General features: G+C 41.0%; 1 protein-coding gene across 1 annotated transcript in view; it reads right to left on the minus strand.

Annotated features, from left to right (window-relative positions):
- Nucleotides 1-22,725, minus strand: part of pou6f1 (POU class 6 homeobox 1) — a 40,440-nt gene that overhangs the window by 10,760 nt on the left and 6,955 nt on the right. Inside the window, exons 2-7 of the mRNA XM_079558867.1 lie at nucleotides 17,335-17,423; nucleotides 8,626-8,791; nucleotides 7,085-7,206; nucleotides 4,708-4,933; nucleotides 3,281-3,498; nucleotides 1,056-1,178 (exon numbers count right to left, since the gene is read on the minus strand). Coding sequence (XP_079414993.1) covers nucleotides 1,056-1,178; nucleotides 3,281-3,498; nucleotides 4,708-4,933; nucleotides 7,085-7,206; nucleotides 8,626-8,791; nucleotides 17,335-17,388 — 909 coding nt within the window. The 5' untranslated portion in view covers nucleotides 17,389-17,423. The remainder of the gene's footprint in view (nucleotides 1-1,055; nucleotides 1,179-3,280; nucleotides 3,499-4,707; nucleotides 4,934-7,084; nucleotides 7,207-8,625; nucleotides 8,792-17,334; nucleotides 17,424-22,725) is intronic.

A 22,725-nucleotide genomic window follows, 5' to 3' on the forward strand; every position in this document is an offset into this window, starting at 1 on the left:
TGAAGAAAGCAGTGAAATATCCATCCAGCACAGTCGGCAATATTTGATAAACACTTCTACAATGGGACATTTCTGGACTACTTAGAGCTTATGCAATCATTAAAGGAACAGGCCACCATTTTTACATACTGAGATATGTTCTTACCTTAGCTTTGACGAGTTCTTTAGGACCTGTCTGATCTTCCCCCGTGCCTTCAGTCACGTAAACACAGCACAGACGGCGTTAGCATTTAGCCTCTCCCTCTCTCCTCTATAGCTCCAAAACAGGTCAAGATAGAAGCTACCAAGCTCTTCCACGTTTTCCCTATTTAAATATGGTTACGTGAAGTGTTCCACTACAAAGTATAATTACACAAAATTAAACAATGTGGATTTTCTAAGCGGATAAAAGGGGGGACAATAATACCGTAATAATACCAGGAGTAGTTCGAAATCCGTGCAGTAATATCTTCACTTTACTTTGCGGATGCCAAATTACTCCTGGTATTATTACGCCTTACAATATAGTCCTCGCTTTTATCCGCTTAGAAAATCCACATTGTTTAATTTTGTGTAATTATACTTTGTCGTGGAACACTTCACGTAACCATATTTAAATAGGGAAAACGTGGAAGAGCTTGGTAGCTTCTATCTTGACCTGTTTTGGAGCTATAGAGGAGAGAGGGAGAGGCTAAATGCTAACGCCGTCTGCGCTGTGTTTACGTGACTGAAGGCACGGGGGAAGATCAGACAGGTCCTAAAGAACTCGTCAAAGCTCAGGTAAGAACATATCTCAGTATGTAAAAACGGTGGCCTATTCCTTTAATGAATAGGGAGAAAAATGTAAGTAATGTGGATAGAGCAGTCTGTTCATAAGATGTTGATCAGGACAGAGATCGAAACAGCTGCTCGTTGTCCAAACACTCCAACGTAAAACTTAGTGTGATTGAATTAGTCTATTTTACAAACAAATTAAACCCATCTGTCCTCGTTACTGTCGTAAGTGACGACAGCCGGAGTTTTTACGGCGTTCACGCTGCATTCATTTGAAATATAATCGGATAAACAAGTCGCACCTGTCCTTGAGCGTTTGTGATGATCTGGCTGGTGATTCCTGCCATGCTGGACATCGCGTTGGTGAAGATTGGAGTCGAGGCGATGGATCCGAGGAACTGCGGCTGCGCTCCCAGGGCATTTATCTACATGGAAAATAAAGATTGTTAAATGGTACAAAAACATTACAACTATATAAAAGAAAATTTCAAGATTAACTGCCTTTTGCACAATTTCATTAACTATTATCAAGCTCAATCATCAGTCATCAGCATGTTGCATTTGGAAGAATAAAGTGTAAACTGTTTGAGGTAATAGGGCACTAGAGTGGAAAGCATAATAATTTTATATAGTGTGAGGTTTAGTTTATAAACGGTATAACTTGCTTAACCTCTTAACTCCCGCCTGAACCGAGAGGATCTTTTTCCTCACGTCATCAGATTTTTTTTCCATCATTTTTTTGTTGGGTATTCAACTCATTTATGTAACTTTTTTGTCATTTTTTTGTCATTTTTTTGTCATTTTTTGTCACATTTTTGTCATTTTTTTCGTAATATTTTTGTCATTTTTTCCTCCATTTTTTGTCAATTTCTTGTGACATTTTTGCCACTTTTTAATACATTTTTCACATTTTTGTCACATTTCCATCATTGCTTTCGTCTCAGTTTTGTTGCTATTTTCACAGCTTTTTTTCCAGAAGCTTTTGGACTAAAGCCAAACTGGAGAAAATGTGCTCGGTTCAGGTGGGAGGTAAGGGGTTAAAGGGGCAAGGCGCAAGTTAACCATTTTATACTCACTACTGCCACCTCAGGTCATGCGTGTAACTGCACCTTCTATATTAAGCTCGTACATGACGGCACATCAGACCTGAAGTAACAACGTTTTTAGCGACAGCGCAGGATTTTAGAGGCAGTTGTGGTGAACAGGTCTGATCATTCTACACATCAGGACACTGCTGGAACATGTAGGGGAGGAAAATACTTAATTTTAACATTTTTAAACTCCCTATAGTCCCTTTAAGTTTATGAACCATACTAATAAACGCTACAAAATAATAAATAATTGCCCTTTTGTCATTACCCAGCCCTATTGATACAATTATTAATGTCACAATAACAGTTGTAACAGTTTCAGAAGCATCAACATTGAATAAGTCTGAAGCAGTAGTTCCCAAAGTCGTCCCAAGCGAAGGGCTGGCAGTGATGAAGAAGGCAGATCTCGAGCACCGTTAACCCTCGAAACAAATGCGTTTGGATCAAATGAATACTCTTCGTTAGAGTTTAGGTCCAAAGCAGCTTTCACGAGACTGACGCAAACTTCAAGTAGCATCAATCATCATCGCTGCCAGCTGACATCAGACGCCTCAATAAAGATAAACAGATCCCCATACGATCAGTCTTACCTCAGCGTTGTATGAATTCGCTAAATTGTAAAGCCCTCGGAGTATTTCCCCACCCCTGGCCTAAAGATTTACATTTTCATTTCACACAGTTAATATAGCTAGTCAGTGGTCACATGTTTTACCCAGTCACCTATTGGGAAAAGTACATTACAGTGATGCAAGCATTCAGAGCCGTTTTTTCCTATAGGCAAAGGATGCAAGTTGCGTAGGGCCCCCGCAGTCACAAGGGCCCCGCATCTCAGTCAAACTACGGTGCTGTTTCCCTGATTAATCAACACGTTGTTACGGGGGCTATTTGTCTCAAAGATGAGTTGAATCCACACAGTTACTTACAGTAACTCTGGTTCTCTGAATGTACACAGTCTAAAACTAATTGGACGACTCACAGGCTAGTTCTCAGTGGTCAGACAGAAATAACCGTGTCAGGTGTCAGAGAATGTGACCATTTACCATTTACCAAAAAGTTGTGAAATAGACAGTAATAGTCCTAAATCCCAGTCTCACAGTGGCTTAGTGGTTAGTGGTTAAAACCCAGAGGGGCGGGGCCTGAATTGAGGTCATTATGTTCCACTTCTGCCCTGCACTACTGCACAGTGGAACCGTTTTTGACCGGAAATGGGTTCGCTCTTCGTCGAATAGCCATGGGATGCGTACTGTAGGGCCCCCCGTGTGGATTTTTGCTTAGGGCCCCAGAAGGGCCAGCACCGGCTCTGCAAGCATTTCCATCTGGACATACGTTTCTATGGTGTCAATAAACAAACCTGTTACTATTATTTCATGAACTTCATTCTCATAATAGTCAAAAGAAGAAAAAGAAAGTGGATCACATATACGCAGGTTTCTTACGATGGCAGGGTTGATGGAAAGGCCGGCCGTCTGCAGAGCGGCCACAGGTATGGACTGGGACACTGCGGGGGTGGAGATGGGAGCTGCTGCTGTGGACACAGGTGTGGAGCATAGCGTGGAGGGGATCGTGGTCTGCACAGACTGAACAGCTGCAGAAGGGAAAATGGTCTGAGCTGCGGCCTGGAGCTGAGGCTGGACAGAGTTCAACACTGCAGCGGCTAAGGGAAGACAGAACGATGCAAGAAAAACACCATGAAGCACCAATGAGCAACAGCAATGAGCCAGTACAAAGTAGTAACAAACACATTATATGAGATGTCACGATTATTAATTATTCTAATCAACGTTTCATGTGTAATATAATAGAAACATGTTGGCAAAATAGTTAGAAGCAGTAAAATATGAATTAAATGTCATCTATAATCAATCTACATATACCGTAAATGCTCTAATATCGGCCGGGGCCTTTATTTACTCAAGGGCATCTAGGACCAGGCCTTTATTGGAACCAGGCCACAATTAGAGACAGGCCTTTATTTCTATTTGAGCAAAACGGACGACCAGGAAAATGAAGAAAAACGAGATTTGTGTCCATTTGCACCTAAAATATTAGGTTCATTTATTAATGAACATTTCAAACCCTCTCCCAGCGGCTGGAACATTGACCCCTTTTATTTTGTCGGGACAACAGGAAGTGTTTCGTTGCTGTTAGCGAAGCTTTGACATCAATGTCACTGCAGGTTTCTGTTTCGTTTTTACCGGACCGGATTATTTGTTGTTCTCTTGTGTAAAGGCGAGTTTAGACGGAGCGTTTGTGTTTGTGATCGATCATGAGACTGACCCGAGAGAAGACGAGACGCTCGCGCTGATGGGAGGAGTTATTTTGAGGCGTGGGACTGACCTGCACACGGAGCAGCTGGACGTGCTGTGAAGACCCGATGGAGACTTTATTAAAACCCTGGAGGGTCACACAACATTTGTTGCCCTGTTTCCAAATATAATCACAGGAGGTTTGAAAAGTGGCTAAATCTGTGTCAAAGTTACGCTCGGATCAGCTCCTCCGCAGCGTCCCCCTCGGCCCGGGTTCAGTTTGTTTACTTCCTGCACGTGAGTTTTCATTTACACCAGTATGAGACAAATTCCTAACATGGGGAATATTTCTACCGCTATTGTTTCTAATAAAAGCCCCGGCCTGTTTTAGAGGCCACTGTTAGAGACCCGGCCGCTAATGGAATACAGGCCAGTATTAGAGAATTTACGGTATTTTAATTGTTTAATCTCTCTCTTTTAAATGTCTGATTATGGTATTTTACTTAAGGCAATGATCTTACTCTACTGTTATAGTGTAACAACTGTAACAATCATAAAATCAAAAATGCATTCCTCACAGTGATCATGACATTTGTAATAAATAAGAGTGAGGGCACCTTGAAGTCCAGCGAAGGGTAATTTGAGGAGGTTTCCGGCCGTGGTGGCTGCAGTGAGTCCGGGAAGCGTGGCTACATTTGTGGTGGGGAGAGTGAGGACCGCCAGGCTGCTCTGTCCCCCGATCGAACCCGCCATGTTCAGGGGGATGAGCAGGGGCTGTCCCAAAGACCCGGCCTGAGCCATCATTCCAGTCATCAGAGTGGCCAGACTGTCCTGGGTCAGCAGCTGGGTGAAAACAATATTGTTAAAGAAAAGCAAGAACATGATGATGCTTACAAAAATGTATATCTCAATATTTTGGGGGCTTTTCTGATAACGAAGAAGCAATATTTGCAAACCATCTTCATCTTAATTTAACAAGCTTTGTTCCTCAAAAGGGTGATTGTCTTGAATAAACTATAAAAGTTCAGAACACTTGACACACTTTTTGGGGAGATTTATACTCCCCAAAAAGTGTAATAATACCAGGAGTAGTTTGGCATCCGCACAGTAGAGTGAAGATTACTGCGCGGATTTCGAACCACTCCTGGTATTATTACGCCTTACAATATAGTTCCCCCTTTTATCCGCTTAGAAAATCCACATTGTTTAATTTTGTGTAATTATACTTTGTAGTGGAACACTTCACGTAACCATATTTAAATAGGGAAAACGTGGAAGAGCTTGGTAGCTTCTATCTTGACCTGTTTTGGAGCTATAGAGGAGAGAGGGAGAGGCTAAATGCTAACGCCGTCTGCGCTGTGTTTACGTGACTGAAGGCACGGGTGAAGATCAGACAGGTCCTAAAGAACTCGTCAAAGATAAGGTAAGAACATATCTCAGTATGGAAAAACGGTGGCCTATTCCTTTAAGTTATTGGCTGTTATTTTGTTAGTGGTTCCTACATCTTCTCCCTGGCCACGAATGGTCAAGTGAGGATGCAATAAAGAAAATCAAACTCATGTGGAGCAACACCAGGCAAACTTGGCAAGTCAAGCTGGCATAAAGTGCATAATGACAGTTTTGATCACAATGTTTCACCAGAACAAACCATAAAACAATTACAGTACCGATTTGGTAATACTTTACATTACGGGCCGGTAAGTCCGTGGTACTTACAGTGGTAAATACTAGTAATTAGGGTTAGGGGTTAGGATTAGGGTTAGGGAGACACAGAGTTACCACTGTATCTCTCATTACTAAGAGATACAGTGGTAATGCTCTTGCAGGTTGTACTTCTATTTACTTTGGTACTTTAAGTGATAGTTTCTAGTAGTTACAGTGATACATCTATGGTACTTATTGGTAATTCAAGAATGCTACAGCAGTAATTCATAGGTAGTAAATGAGGTACTTCTACATATAGAAGTCATTTCTAGGATTGTGTGACTATAAAACAACATAAATCAGCATTAAAGAAAACAAGAAGTACAACCTTCATTACACTACAAAAAGTAAATATCAAGCATTGGCTTAAATGACTTGAATTGAGGAAATGTTTCTTGTTTTGAGCGGTTTTCACTCATTTAGACACTTTTCCTGATCGGACCAAGTTTACTTTGCTTGTTTGAGGACATTTCAGACCAGTTCTAGGGTAAATCTCGCTTGAAATAAGAAAGTAAAATTGCCAATGAGATAAGACCAGTTTTCTTTCCCCATTGGCAAAGAAACTGACCTGAAATAAGGACGAAATGTATCGAAACGAGTCAGAAACATCTCAGAACAAGTGAAATAATCCAGGACAAATGCCCGAGAACTTCTTAACTAGTCAAAACAACTAAAATTTGGATTATTGTGCTCAAATTGAGATGTTTATACTGATCTAGTTAAATACTTTTTGCAGTGTACTAAAAGTTACCACTGTATCTAGAAGTACATACCTTGTAATTCTCACTATAGTATCCTTTAAGTACCACCATAAGTACCTAGAAGTACCACTATTATTACTAGTATTTACCACTGTAAGCACCACCATAAGTACCATTGTAAGTATCACTGTAAGTACCACCAAAAGTTCCACTGTAAGTACCACAATAAATACCTAGAATTACCTCTGTAAGTACCAAGGACTTACCGGCCCGTAATGTAAAGTGTTACCAAAGATTTTTCTGAAAATGTAAGCTAGTTTTACCTGGTTAGACAATTTTGAGTAAGTTTAATATTTGACTTCCTTATTAGATGAAAGGAAAAGAAGGATTATGAGTCTCTCCCTCTTCCTGTGTTACATAGGTTTAAAACGTCAACTCCTTTCTTCCCCCTACCTTTGTTTTTTATAAATATGCCTCTTCACCGCCCACTGGCATTACCCTGTCAAACTCTATAATAATGAGAGTATTCCCGTCCCTGATACAGGAACACTGGCTCCTGCTGTAAAAGTACCACGAGCTGAGGCGGTACCTGTGGGCAGCTCTGCACAGAGATGGGCACCGCAGCCTGAGCTTGTGTCAGAGCGACGCTGATGGGCACAGAGGGAGTCAGGGTTTGCACCACCGTAGCTGGAGTCTGCTGCTCCCCCACAACTGCAAAAGGACACAGTTCCAAATACAACACATCCTGCATTATTTACATTGTGTGAACAAGGTCTGTGACATTTAAAGAGGGGTTATTATGCTTGGTAAAATGTCAATAAATTACTATATCGACTTATCGTTCAATACCAGATAAATACATTTTTGGCCTCAATATTTATCACCAATGCATTTATTAGCACTTTTCCCCTGTTTTTTTTTTTTTTTTTTTGCATAAAAGTAAACAACTTTTAGAACAAAGGTTTACTGTCATTTTAAAGGAATAGGCCACCGTTTTTCCATACTGAGATATGTTCTTACCTGAGCTTTGACGAGTTCTTTAGGACCTGTCTGATCTTCACCCGTGCCTTCAGTCACGTAAACACAGCTAAACATAGCTCCAAAACAGGTCCAGATAGAAGCTACCAAGCTTCTATCTTGCAAAATTAAACAATGTGGATTTTCTAAGCAGATAAAAGGGGGAACTATATTGAAAGGTGTAATAATACCAGGAGTAATTTGGCATCCACACAGTAAAGTGAAGATTACTGCGCGGATTTTGAACTACTCCTGGTATTATTACGCCTTACAATATAGTTCCCCCTTTTATCCGCTTAGAAAATCCACATTGTTTAATTTTGTGTAATTATACTTTGTAGTGGAACACTTCACGTAACCATATTTAAATAGGGAAAACGTGGAAGAGCTTGGTAGCTTCTATCTTGACCTGTTTTGGAGCTATAGTGGAGAGAGGGAGAGGCTAAATGCTAACGCCGTCTGCGCTGTGTTTACGTGACTGAAGGCACGGGGGAAGATCAGACAGGTCCTAAAGAACTCGTCAAAGCTAAGGTAAGAACATATCTCAGTATGTAAAAACGGTGGCCTATTCCTTTAATGCTTTAGCGTTGACAGTATTTAGTATCTTTAGAATCAATAATATTGTTTATTGCAATCTTTTCCTGCCTCAATATATCAAACTTCAAATTTGCTATCGTGACTTACACTTTGTTAGAAAATGCAAAAACAACTAAAACAGAATATCCAGTAGTTTCACTTTTTGATTCTCCAAAGAACCCCCACGCCTGCATTGTGCAGCTGTTTCAATAAAGAGCAAAAAAAGAAAGAAAAAAGAAAGTCCATGTTGTGTGGCTGTAGTGAAGCGTGTTCTCCAGCGGAGATTGGTTCGTGGTAGTCGGAGGGGCCGATGGCACAGATTGGCAGCCTCGCTTCCGTCAGTTTGCTCCCTCGCAGCTGTGGCTAATGAATAATGTACGGAATTGTAAAGCGTCTTTGAGGTTCTGGAAAAGCTCTATATCAGACTAATCATCATAAATTAGTCTGATAGTCAATAGCAAATACTCATGGTTAATCTAATTAGTCATTGCAGCCCCGGTGTGAACTTGTATAATATATTCTAATCTCATTACTCACCCACTGCCCCGACGCTCTGGTCCAGTGGGGTGCAGCCGTCAGGTTGTTCGGGAGTTCCATCCTCACTCTTTAGGTCTCCTTTCCCGTCCGATAAAACTGAAGACTGCGGCGTGTCCACCTCTACTTCAAGCACCCGAATGGTCTCATGGCCAGACATCACAATGACCTACACAACAATCAGCGCATTCAACTCATGAAGCTGACTCATCACTGCTGTGCGACTGATTCAAAGCACCATTTATGTTCTGCAGCTTTTTTAAATGTTGTTTTGTGTAAATCTATGGACAATTGGACATTGTTATCGACCTGCTGTCCAGAAAATGGTGGATCTCCATGTCCATACTGATCTCTACAACTCGGTGTTTAGCAGAGGGAACTTCAGGGTAACTTTTGATTCTATACGATACAAGATACATGGCCCACAATAACAATAACCTAATGTTATGATGATGTTGCTATGATGATCAATATATTAGCCACCAATATATCACTATTTTGTTAAAGAATTACACTTAACACTATTACATTTCACATGTTACAATCACATGCTCCATTTTCAAATTATGACTCCCAGACTGAAGGTGCTGTTACATCACAGTTAGAGGTCGACCGATATGGGTTTTTCTCAGGCCAATGCCGATTTTTGGGGATTGTTATTGGCTGATACCGATATGCTCGGACGATATTTTTGGCCGATTTTCCCAAATGTCTGATCTATAATCCTGTAAAAACATAGATACTTGGCTACTCCAGCAGTAATTTTACTACTTTAGGTGATTCAATCATAGTTTTGAATCATTAGTTGCCGTTAGCATTAGCATGCTGTTGCTAGCCGCGGCATTATGCACGATCAAAAATAAAACTCAGCGATTGAATTCTCCAGTTTTTGTGCTTCAAAATGACATTCAGCATGCCCATGTTGACTCTTGATTGATTTAGTGAAACGTGTATTTAAAGAGACTAGATGCAAGTTGGTCATTCTATGCTCAGTACTGCCACCTCAGGTCTTAATGCGTAACTGCAGCTTCTATATTAAGCTCGTGCATGACGGCACTTCAGACCCGAATGAACACCTTTCTGAGTGACAGTGCAGGATTTTAGAGGCAGTTGTGGTGAACAGGTCTGAGCTCATTCTGCACATTAGGACGTGGCTGGAACATGTAGGGGGAGGAAAATACTTCATTTTAACATTTTTAAACTCTGTATAGTCCCTTTAAAGAACAACTCACCCTCATATCATTTTTTTTGCTGGTAAAATGAGTGTCCAATAGTGTTGTCTACTTATCCTGGTCATAATTTTGGCCTTTTAGTGCAAATGAGTTGAATGATAAACCTTCTGCCTGAAACCATCAGTTAGGCGCTCTCTACAGGCGAACTGTCAGTACTGCATTTGATTTGTGCAGACAACACTGACTGACACTCTGTCTGTCTGTCTGTCTGTCTGTCTGTCTGTCTGTCTGTCTGTCTGTCTGTCTGTCTGTCTGTCTGTCTGTCTGTCTGTCTGTCTGTCTGTCTGTCTGTCTGTCTGTCTGTCTGTCTGTCTGTCTGTCTGTCTGTCTGTCTGTCTGTCTGTCTGTCTGTCTGTCTGTCTGTCTGTCTGTGTCTGAGGAGCTGCAGGGTCAGGTGAGCAACACAGTTCTTGTTCTATCGTTGTTGAATCGTCAAAATTAAAGGTGGAGATGCATCTTACTTATTTCAATAATATTTTTCAGACTTATGTTTTATGGTGTGACCACATGAATTAATATTTCATTTGGTCATTGTGTTCACCGCATTCATCTATGCAGATAAAGGGATGTGGAGTCTGGTCAAAACATGTAAGACCTGTTTCATTTCAAACCTACAAAGACCTTTCAGACACAACTTTTATAAGTGGTAAAGGTTTCTATTCTGTCTCTACCCGTCATGTGCTACCTTTAGTTTAGGAGTCACCCAAAGAGAAATATGAGCTGACTGTCTGTGTTGTTTAGACCAGAACTACAGGTAAAACATGTCCTAATCAACAACAAATCTAGGATAGTCCCAGTAAGATGAACAAAAATAAAATGGGGCAATTGCATTGTTGTAAAGGCCAGCAGTACAGCATCAAGTAAGAAAAAATACACTAGTAAACGGGCACCAAAACATTAAATCTATATTTAAATCTTCAACATACTTTAGAAAGGGGGGTTAGTTGTCCTTAAACAAACTTGTAATTAACCAATTTTCATCGCGATGTTCCCCTGTTCCCCTGAGGAAGTTGTGGGAGGACTCGTTTTACAGCCCTGACTCTTTCCAATGAAAGAAAGTCTCTATCACTTTCAGGCCCAGAGATATCGGCTTTTATCGGCACTAGATCGGCCGATAGCCGATGTTGTAAAATCCCCAAATATCGGCCTCTAATCACAGTGACACATCAGCCATTTAGATAACCTACATCCGGGGTCTCCAACCTTTTTACCCTGGGAGCTACTTCTACACAACGAATGGCAGAAAGCTACTTATGGTTAAAATAAAGTGTAAATTTACGACTTTTGAGACACAATTTAAAAAAATGCATCTTAAAATGTCACAAAGCTAATGTAGAAATACAGAAAGCCTTTGGAGAGTGACTTGGAAAGGGCTGGAGAGCGACTGAATGGAGATCCCGGGTTACATTAAACAACGTTAAGAAACAGTAAATGTTATTTAGAAATAGCCTACTATAGTCATCTTCTTGATTAACAAACACTTGACATGGAAATCACGTATTGAAACTGTCACATTCCTGAAATAAGAGCGTGTTGTTTTCGTTTCTCACTGATACTGATTGTTCCATATCTGTCTTATTGCATTGAAGTTTGAGGCAGTGCTTGCAAACCTACATTAATCTAATTTTCCTTTTACAGAAACGAGCAATCAGAGTCGTCAGTGGAAGTGGATACAGAAACCCAACTAATCCTATATTCATACTAAAATATAATGAATTGGTCAAATACAACCTTCTAAAAAAAAAACATGTATAAAGCTCATCAAGAAAACTGTAGATATGAACTAAAAGAAACACTGCGCAGTAGTTTATAAATGTATTATTGTGTACTGACAACAGCTGTATGAGAAATTAACTGATTTTGTGTTGATGGGACAGATATTATTATTACTTCTTTCTGCTTGTTTTGATTCATATGTTAAATGCTGTTTAAAGGAACAGGCCACCGTTTTTACATACTGAGATATGTTCTTACCTTAGCTTTGACGAGTTCTTTAGGTTTGGCATCCGCACAGTAAAGTGAAGATTACTGCGCGGATTTCAAACTACTCCTGGTATTATTACGCCTTACAATATAGTCCCCCCTTTTATCCGCTTAGAAAATCCACATTGCTTAATTTTGTGTAATTATACTTTGTAGTGGAACACTTCACGTAACCATATTTAAATAGGGAAAACGTGGAAGAGCTTGGTAGCTTCTATCTTGACCTGTTTTGGAGCTATAGAGGAGAGAGGGAGAGGCTAAATGCTAACGCCGTCTGCGCTGTGTTTACGTGACTGAAGGCACGGGGGAAGATCAGACAGGTCCTAAAGAACTCGTCAAAGCTCAGGTAAGGTTGTGTAACACGGTTGTATCATCTTCTTTATAAACAAGCCCTTGACATGGAAATCACATATTGAAACTGTCACAGTAAATGTGTCCCAAATAACATTTAAGAGTGTAATAAGAGTGAGTTGTTTCTGTTTCTATAACTCACTGATACTGATTGTTCCACATCTGTCCTATTGTATTGAAGTTTGCAAACCTACATTAATCTAACTTTTCTTTGACAGAAACGAGCAATCAGAGTCGTCAGTGGAAGTGGATACAGAAACCCAACGAATCCTATACAATTAGATACACTGAAATATAATGAATTGGTCAAATACAACCTTCTAAAAGAAAACATGTATAAAGCTCATCAAGAACATTTCTCAGACAACTTGTAAAACAGATTTACCAAGAGAAGTAGAAATGAACTAAAAGAAACACTGCGGAGTAGTTTATAAATGTATTATTGTGTACTGATTACAGCTGTGTGAGAAAGTAACTGATTTTGTGTTGATGGGACAGATATTATTATTACTTCACTACAAAAAGTAAATATCAAGCATTGGCTTAAATGACTTGAATTGAGGAAATGTTTCTTGTTTTGAGCGGTTTTCACTCATTTAGACACTTTTCCTGATCGGACCAAGTTTGCTTTGCTTGTTTGAGGACATTTCAGACCAGTTCTAGGGTAAATCTCGCTTGAAATTGAAATTGAAAGTAAAATTGCCAATGAGATAAGAACAATTTTCTTACCCCATTGGCAAAGAAAATGACCTGAAATAAGGACAAAATGTATTGAAACGAGTCAGAAACATCTCAGAACAAGTGAAATAATCTAGGACAAATGCCCAAGAACTTCTTAAAGCAGTACTAAGTAACTCTTGCCCCTAGAGGCCATAAGCGCAACTGCAGGTGTAGTAGCAAGTTACGTTTTTTTAACTTTTTAATTGTCTTGGAGAGTAAATACTACGCCGACAGGAAAGGCGAACGGAGAGAGGGTTACTGTGCATCCAATTATACAATGGAAATATTTTTTTTTCACTCAAACTTGGCTGTAAATACTGTTTAAAGTGACGTTAGCCCGCAGTTAGCTTTGCCCGTTAGCATGTTAGCTGTGTATTGCTTGCTCCGGACCGGTGGCAGTCAAGTTGCAAACATGGTTTTCTGGCCAGAGACACCAGGGGGAGATGAAAGACCCTCCAATCATCCCATAAACACTTGTATTACCCCCACAGGGACTACGGAAAGGATTTATTAAGGTAAACACGTTACTTAGTACTGCTTTAACTAGTCAAAACAACAAAAATGTGGATTATTATGCTCAAATTGAGATGTTTATACTGATCTAGTTAAATACTTCTTGCTGTGTTCTTTCTGCTTGTTTTGATTCATATGTTAAATGCTCTTTAAATGAATGAAATAAACAATAAAATAAAAAAAAGAATGAAAACTGTCCTGTTATTCTTTTTCACTATTGACTGTGAAAGTTCATTAACGTGTCTTTATCAAAAGTCTAGATAATGGGCACCGATACATCACAAAATCGATATTAGGTCCTACTTGGAGGATGATAGTGTATCTGTTTTAGCCTTGGGAAGTTTGGAAAGTGATGAAACATGGCATGAAATCACGAAAGCCTTGAGAGAACATTTACAAGCACAGAGACAATGCAGCGAAGTAAGAGGACGCATACTGTACCTGGTGGTCTTTGGCAGGGAATTTTCAAAGTGCGGGGTTTAAATGGCTGAAAAAAGACTTCTGCAGTCAGACAGTGAATGGCTAAGGAGAACAGAGAAGCCAAGCACATGTTAGGACAACACATGATTCCATAAACAAACAAAAAAAATGATTTGCATGAGTGAAACGTGAACAACAGAAGCGTCAGCCCACAGACAACTTAAGCAATGCCTCCCTCCGCCTCCTCGCATCACAGGAGAGCATTGCTTTCAGATGCAAAACAAACGAAAAGGTATTACTAAGCAAGGCACTGGTAACAAGCGTAAAGTAAATCAGGAGCGCGTGACCTGATTTTGTGATATTATTAGTTGAAATGAGAGATAAAAAAGCAAACGTAACAAGGAACATGAACACAGCGAAGGTCCCAAGAGTCGGCTGACGTTGCTATATTTGTGCGGAGGTAGAAAATATGAAAACGCTTAAGAACTGCGAGCTTTCCTATGGTTTTTGCCTCAAAATGTCATCCATGTCTGGCGCCTGCAATTCATCTTTTACATCCATCCTTATTTTAGCTCTGCTTTTAGAGCTATTTGGGTAAGAAAGGATAAAAGTGGACGACACAGCGCAGTGGAGTGTGTAGGGCCCAACCGATACGAGGGCCGACATTTTAATGTTTGTTTTTAAAGCCCTCCATGGTCTCGCTCCGTTATATCTAACTGAGTTGGTGACCGTACATCGCCCCAGCAGAGTTTCCGGTCTCTGATCAGATGGTTCTGGACGTGCCCAGGTCCCGGTACAAAAACAGTGGGGCGATGGTTCTTTCAGGTTTGTAGCGCCAAAACTGTGGAACAGCTGCCCCTCAGTCTGCGAGTTCTCACAGAGCTGTCCCTCTTAAAGGAATAGGCCACCGTTTTTACATACTAAGATATGTTCTTACCTCAGTTTAGACGTGTTAATATATCCCCGTCTCGTCTTTGTCCGTGCGCTCTGCCAGGCAAACGGAGCACATACGCAGCCTCTCCCACATGTCACATAGCTCCGAAAAAGCTCACGATAGAAGCTACCAAGCTCTTCCACGTGTTCCCTATTTAAATAAAGTTACGTGAAGTGTTTTCATGCGAAGTATATTTACCCAGAAATGTAGCATGTCGATTTTATAAGCAAATAAAAAGGGGGACTATATTGTGAGGCGTAGTGATACGAGGAGTAAAACGTCCGCGCAGTAACTCCTAAAGGTTATTGACGGAAGTGAGCGGGGGAAGTCTTTAGGAGTTACTACGCGGACGCTGTGCTCCTCGTATCATTACGCCTCACAATATAGTCCCCCTTTTTATTTGCTTATAAAATCGACATGCTACATTTCTGGGTAAATATACTTCGCATGAAAACACTTCACGTAACTTTATTTAAATAGGGAACACGTGGAAGAGCTTGGTAGCTTCTATCGTGAGCTTTTTCGGAGCTATGTGACATGTGGGAGAGGCTGCGTATGTGCTCCGTTTGCGTGACAGAGCGCGCGGACAAAGACCAGACGGGGATATATTAACACGTCTAAAGTGAGGTAAGAACATATCTTAGTATGTAAAAACGGTGGCCTATTCCTTTAAGTCTAGATTAAAGACTCATCTCTTCAAACTAGCTTTTAAGACTTAGATCGCACTTATTTGATTGATTGATTGATTTTTTAATATTGTTTTATCTGTCTGTGAAGCACTTTGGTCTTCCTTCTGTTGTTGTAAGGTGCTATACAAATAAACTTTGATTGATTGATTGATATGAAGGAGGTTGGACAAAATATAGGCTGATACTTTAGTATTTTTTTTATCTCTCAAATAACCTCTATGCAACATTTATTACTATTGTAAAGGTTTAAATCATAGCTTTTTTGTGAAATAGTTAGGCGAATCCGATTGAATTTGTTTTCAATTGCAAAGCCACTTCATTAGCTTTAGCTTCAAACCGAGTTACTTTCAGCTCTAAGTATTTCGGTTTTGCAAAAAGTATTTAACTAGTCTAGTATAAACATCTCAATTTGAGCATAATAATCCAATTTTTTGTTGTTTTGACTGGTTAAGAAGTTCTTGGGCGTTTGTCCTGGATTATTTCACTTGTTCTGAGATGTTTCTGACTCATTTCGATACATTTCGTCCTTATTTCAGGTCATTTTCTTTGCCAATGGGGCAAGAACATTGGTCTTGTCTCATTGGCAATTTTACTTTCTTATTTCAAGCGAGATTTACCCTAGAACTGGTCTGAGATGTCCTCAAACAAGCAAAGTAAACTGGGTCCGATCAGGAAAAGTGTCTAAATGAGTGAAAACCGCTCAAAACAAGAAACATTTCCTCAATTCAAGTCATTTAAGCCAATGCTTGATATTCACTTTGTGCATTGTCACGTGTCACTTTATGTTAAACTTAGGGCGAACTCTGACCTTGTTGTAGTTGTATTTAAGGGTTAGCTGATTTTTTTGGAGATTTCTATTATTAATCGCAGGCTCTTATCTCTGAGTAGCAGATTCCAAAAAAGGGCAAGGTATGATTGGCAAATCTAGTTTTCAATCGTTGGCTTATTGAGCAGATAATCAAACGGGCACAAAAAAGCCTTATTTTCACACCTCATTCACGTAACAAAGTAGGGCCAGTAAGTATAAATACTGCCAGTAGCTCTGTGAGAGATTAGACAGGCTGTTTACGTGCATCTCGAGGTATAATAAAACATTTTAAAAAGTGAATTGCCCTTTTGGCCACTAGTACCATTAATATATGCTTCTATGATGGTTATACACCTGATCTAACTGTGCCACACACCTTTATTCTCACTATTTTGCTTTTCTAGCTCCGCACTTGCTACATTTTTGACACTAATATACAGTAACTCCGTACAGAAGACGAAGGTTCAATCCCTGGCCGAACTGTGCCACTACAAAAAGCACAAGCATTGGCTTAAATGACTTAAACTGAGGAAATACATCTTGTTTTGAGGGGTTTTCACTCATTTAGACCTTTTTCCTGATCTGACCAAGATTATTTTGCCAGTTTGAGGACATTTCAGACCAGTTCTACGGTAAATATCGCTTGAAATAAGAAAGTAAAACTGCCAATGGGACAAGACCATTTTTCTGACCCCATTGGCAGAGAAACGTACTCGAAAAAACTGCGAAATGTATTGAAACGAGTCAGAAACATCTCAGAGCAGGTGAAATAATCCAGGTCAAATGCCTAACTAAATCTTAACTAGTCAAAATAACAAAAAATAGGATTATTATGCTCAAATTGAGACTTCTAAACTAATCTAGTGAATTACTTTTTGCAGTGTGTGGAGTCTGGATGTTCTCCCGCTGTCTGTGTAGGTTTCACTTCCTGGTTAAACCTTTCCCCACAACCTAAAACATACACAACACACTAATCCTTCACCTCCTGAGGGTCTTGGTTGAACATCTGGAGGAGGATCACGGATTCCCTTGTCCTTCTAACTGTGAGGTGTTGACACTTACTTGCTCATTGACAGTGAGGGAGACATCTTTGGCGGGATGGTCCTGGGAGGCCATGGTGCTTTGTTACGACTTTGTGCTTCCCATGTATCCTGCGCCAAAACCAAAACATTTTCACGGGGTCAACGCATGCCAGTGACGACATTAAGAAACACAAACGCAAATCAAACAGCAGGAGCAGGAATTAAAAATAATAATCGTGTTTTTCCCCAAATCACGCAGCCCTACCTCTGCCCTGATCACATTTACTCAGGCAAGATTGGTATAATGCCTTGCTCAGGGACACAATGGCAGCACTCCCAACCATATAGTGGGTGAGCACCAGTACAAAGGTTAGTGCTAGATCGTCTGCTCCGGAGGGACGGTCTGCTGTGAGTTTGTATAGATCTATGAGTTGGTTTGTCTAAAAATACAAATAATCCTAATCCTTAAGGTTAACCCCTTAACTCCCACCTGAACCGAGCACATTTTCCCCAGTTTGGCTTTACCCCAATCTAAAAGCTTCTGGGGAAAAAGGTGTGAAAATAGCAATAAAACAATGATGGAAATGTGACAAAAAAGTGAGAAAACATTGATGAAAAAGTGGCAAAAATGTCACAAAAGTGTCACAAGAAATTGACAAAAAAATTGACAAAAAAATTACAAAAATGTGATAAAAAAAATGACAACAAAATGACAAAAATGTGACAAAAATGTGACAAAAAAATTGATTAAAAATTGACGAAAAAATGACAAAAATGTGATAAAAAATGACAAAAAAGTTACAAAAATGAGTTGAATACCCAACAAAAAAATGTTGGGAAAAAAATCTGATGACGTGAGGAAAAAGATCCTCTCGGTTCAGGCGGGAGTGAAGAGGTTAACCATTTCCCTGGCCCTAACCTTAATTTGTGTCATGATATCTCACGTTTTCACAGCAGACTGTCCCTCCGGAGCAGACGATCTAGCACTAACCCAGTACAAACTGAACCCTGAAGTTTAAACCAGTTGTTTTATTTGATCACATTTAAGGCGAGACACTGCAGGTGAATAGGGAAAAAATGTATATTTACAGATATCAATTTGAAACTTTTGCTGTCGATCACTGGCATAAATGTGAGAAAAAAATACATGGCAAGTTTTCTGTCATTTTATCTTTTCATATAAGAACAAGGTGTTTTATGCCTAAAAATGCCCCAAATTTCCCATCTTTTCGGCAACGAAATCTGAATAATGGATAGAGTTACATTCAAACTTATGGTTTCATTTTAGTGATGAATGAGTTGCCAAGACTTTCTCAGAGCGGATTTTGGATTTCTTGTTAAGTTTTAAAATAAGCTGTTTTTTTAGTGGAAAATGTTGTAAAAAATAATTTTCACCTTATTTTTTGACATTCAAAACTCAATAAATGGGGCTTTAGGGATTAGATAATAAAAAATCCCTCTGAAAAAATCTTCCAAATATTGTTCAGTCCAAGGCTGGAAAATGTGACGTCTTTAGGTCCGACTGACGTGGACATAGTGTCGCCACAATGACAGAAATGTGTGTTTTGAGAAAAAGGCCCTTGAAATTGCATTCTCCCATATAAGTCTATGGGGGAACATTGAATCAGCGCAATATTTAAACATGTTTTTGTGAAGATTAGGCATATTTTCTGGTCCCGGGTGAAAGCTTGTATGTTCAGAGGCCAATTTGGCCCAAAACCTGCAAACTGAAAAAAAATAGTTTTGCCTGTAGTGTCTCCCCTTAAAGACTTTTAGATCATGTTTGAGACACTAAACCACATACATGACAAACTACACAGACCATGTCACCTCTTTACTCATGGATTCCCTCTCAATGGGTCACAACTTTTTGTTCTCATATGTTCCCCGATCTCTGGCTCACAGATTAAACCCTGGGTGTTTGTCTCTGCACATCAGACATGAGCGAGGCCCTTTAGTGAGACGCAAACATGTAACAACACGGACAGCCTCGCGCGCTGCTCTCTGAAAACCAAATGTTTCCAAACGCCAGCGGATGAAGCGTGTTCTGCTGCAGTGCCCCTTTAGACGGTGTCTCAGTTTATATCGCCGAGTAGTTTATCTCGCCTGACAGCGTGGATGACAGCATGGCTGACAGTTGTCGGTAGGTGTGGCTTGCCGCAGCTGGCCGTGATTCTACAGCTGTGAAGGCAGGCTTAATACATCGATCACTGACCACAAAGACGCACAAGTCACCAAATAAGGTTACGGTGAATGTTTGCAGTTTAGTTTTTGCGATGTAACATTTTCGCTGTTCCGCTAGCTAAGTGAAATCCAATGGATCCAGCGTGTCTGCCGAATGACAAAATGCCAGTTCATATTGTTGAGACGTGTGTCTGCAAAGCTATACGACTGTCAGTCCTGTCCACTGGCCTTACACTAATGCTGTCTTGATACAGCTACATTAAAACAAATATTGTCGTTGCCACAGTCTCCATGCATTCAAATGAATCGTATTCACTGAGTCAGTACAAGCATGACAGTGGCGCAGATGGTAGAACAGCGTTTCACGTTCAGAAGGTCGGGGGTTCGATTCCCGCATAAGTGGTTTGTTTTCATAGAGTTAGTAACACTAAACTGCCAACCTTATGTGCAACTTGAATTACATGCATTTCACTTGCAGGTGTAAGGTGTGTGTACATTTAAAAGCATTGGGTGCTCAGTTATTGTTGTCAACACAAGTAGTCACATTCTTAAGAGGGAACTTTGCAAGCAAATAAACAAAAGAGCCACACACAGGTCTTAATAAAAAAAATGTTTATTTAATTACTGCTACACAGAGTGCAAAAATACTCCCCCTCCGTGTCGGGGAAGGCCACGCATGCGCAGTGGTACCACCTGAGGCAGGCAGTACACTCAATCTGAAAGAAATAACAAAATGTAAGACAAAAAACAAAGTTACACAAAACATTGATGCTACTATACTCACCCACACATCTTCTTCTGGACCGCTGTCTCCTTCCCCGGCACTGTCCCTCCCCCCAGAGCACTGGAACCCACATTGTCTGCAAAATGCAGTCAGATCCTCTGAAAAAACAACAAAAAAACATTAACAAGGTTGGTGAAAATGCTCAGCTGGTCCTTCTCGTAGTACCCGTGTTTTCCAGGAGTGTGCGGGCTATCTCCAGCCTCAGTCCCTTTACTCCCTCTGGATCCACTGGATGGGTAATGGTCTCCTTCAACAGAATCTTCTCAGCCAACTGCAAAAAAGTAAGACACATTACTAAAGTAGTCACATTCTTTTACATCCGTCTTGTTACTTACTTTACAAACAAACACTCCGCAGGAGGTGCCATCTTTCTGGATGGGATGTGCCAGGGTGTCACAACGCCATCTGGTCAAGTCCAAGGATGGATCAACTGTAAGGAGCAGGTTCCTGCACACATACACACACTCACACATGTGTCACATTTCATGTGCGCTATGCTTAAAAGCCACCAACCTGGTAACGCGCTCACAGCGCATCACTTGAGCTGCTGTGGCGCCAAAGGGATTAATGTACAGCGCCCTCATGTCCTTCAGATACATTATCTGTGGTAGTAGGTTATGAGTAAATGTTAAATTGGCATTATAGTACAGACAACATTGGCCAAGCTTACTACAAGGGTCCAGTGGTGGTGAGAGCACACAGCCCCAAATGCCACATCATGGCTCAGGATGTCCAACTACAAAAATGAAATACAAAATGGACAGTTAATGCACAGCCTCTGGCTTTACCAAGTATACAGCAAGCTCACCTTTATCAGGTTTCGCTTTTTCCCCTCCCACAGGTCACTCAACACAAATGTGTCAATCAGACATGCCCCCGTTTTGGAGCTCAGCAGTGTGAAGTACGCATTTATAACCTGAGAGAATAAGCTTTTAAGCAAACACTCCTTGATGCTAATGTTCATCATATCATACCTCACTCTCCACCTCTTTTCCTGGCCCCAGGTTTAAAAAATCATCAGTGAACAATTTGTATGGCCCAATCTTTGACCAAAGGCCCGTACCAGGGTGTACATTAGCCATGATTAGGTGAAGGACTAAGATATATAAAAATTAATATCAAGTAATTTCATAGTTTGACACATACGCCAACCTTCTTAGATGTACTCACAGGTGTCCACATTGAGCCCCGCCTGGGGTTTTGCCTCAACCTGGGATCCCTCCTCACCGGCCGACTCCACCTGGGCCTGGGATCCCTCCTCACCGCCCGACTCCACCTGGGCCTGGGATCCCTCCTCACCGGCCGACTCCACCTGGGCCTGGGGTCCCTCCTCACCGCCCGACTCCACCTGGGCCTGGGGTCCCTCCTCACCGCCCGCCTCCACCTGGGGTCCCGCCTCCACCTGGGGTCCCGCCTCCACCTGGGGTCCCGCCTCCACCTTCAGTTTCGAAGGAATTCTTGCCTTCGGTGTGATGAAAGGCTTCAGCAGGTCCAAGTTGGCCCGTATTTTGCTCTGGCTTTGTGGAGCCGTGAGCTCCACATATTTGTTCCGGAGACAAACAATCGTGAAGGGTCCCAGCATACTAGCGGAGAGTTTGCCGCCCTTCCTCTGCTCCACCTTCTTATTACGCAGAAGAACCTGGTCCCCCACCGCAAATTGATAATCATGCCCCGTCTTTTCTTTTCGTTTGCGGGTCTTCTCCTGAGCTCTCACAATGTTGTCCTTGACCTCCTCGTACACCTCCCTTTGCTGCTGGAGCCCCGTAAAAGGCAAATCTGCACTTGCAGTTGCCAGGACTCCTTCGTCAGTTATCTAAAAGTAAAAGTATGAATAATATCATTTGGATTAGGTAACATGACATAACATGCCATTACCCTGTAGTCTTCCGGAATTTCCAGAGGGTATCTGGCCTCCCTGCCAAACAGCAAGTAATACGGGCTGAATTTAGTCGTGTGCTGCGGCTTTGTGCGCAAGGCAAACATTGTTGGCTGCAAATATTCCTCCCAAGTTTCTGGGTGGTCCTTCACCATCTTATTCAGGCATCTACAAAGTACCAGAAGGGAAAATGAGGACAGTCCTACATCTCAAGACAGGGAATATCAAGTGAGTAAACATGGATTGCTCCTTACCCCTGAATTGTCCCATTCATTTTCTCAACCAAACCATTTGTCTGGGGGTGGTAAGGGGAGCAATAGCTCCTTTCAATGTCCAGCTTGGCGCACACAGCAGCATTCAGCTGAAAAGATGCATACATGCAGAACATGAGCACAGTTAATATAATGAAGTAAATCGTTTGAAGACCTACCTTATTGCGGAACTCGCTGCCATTGTCCGTGAGGATCCTTTTTGGAACCCCAAAAGTATGAATGAAGCGCATGATGCACGTAGTCACCTCCTCTGCAGTCTTCCCTCTCAAAGGGTAGGCTTCAGCCCACTTTGTGAAGTAGTCGATCATGACACAA

The sequence above is a fragment of the Gobius niger genome (assembly GCF_951799975.1).
Source record: "Gobius niger genome assembly, chromosome: 6".
NCBI classification, from domain to species: Eukaryota; Metazoa; Chordata; class Actinopteri; order Gobiiformes; family Gobiidae; genus Gobius; species Gobius niger.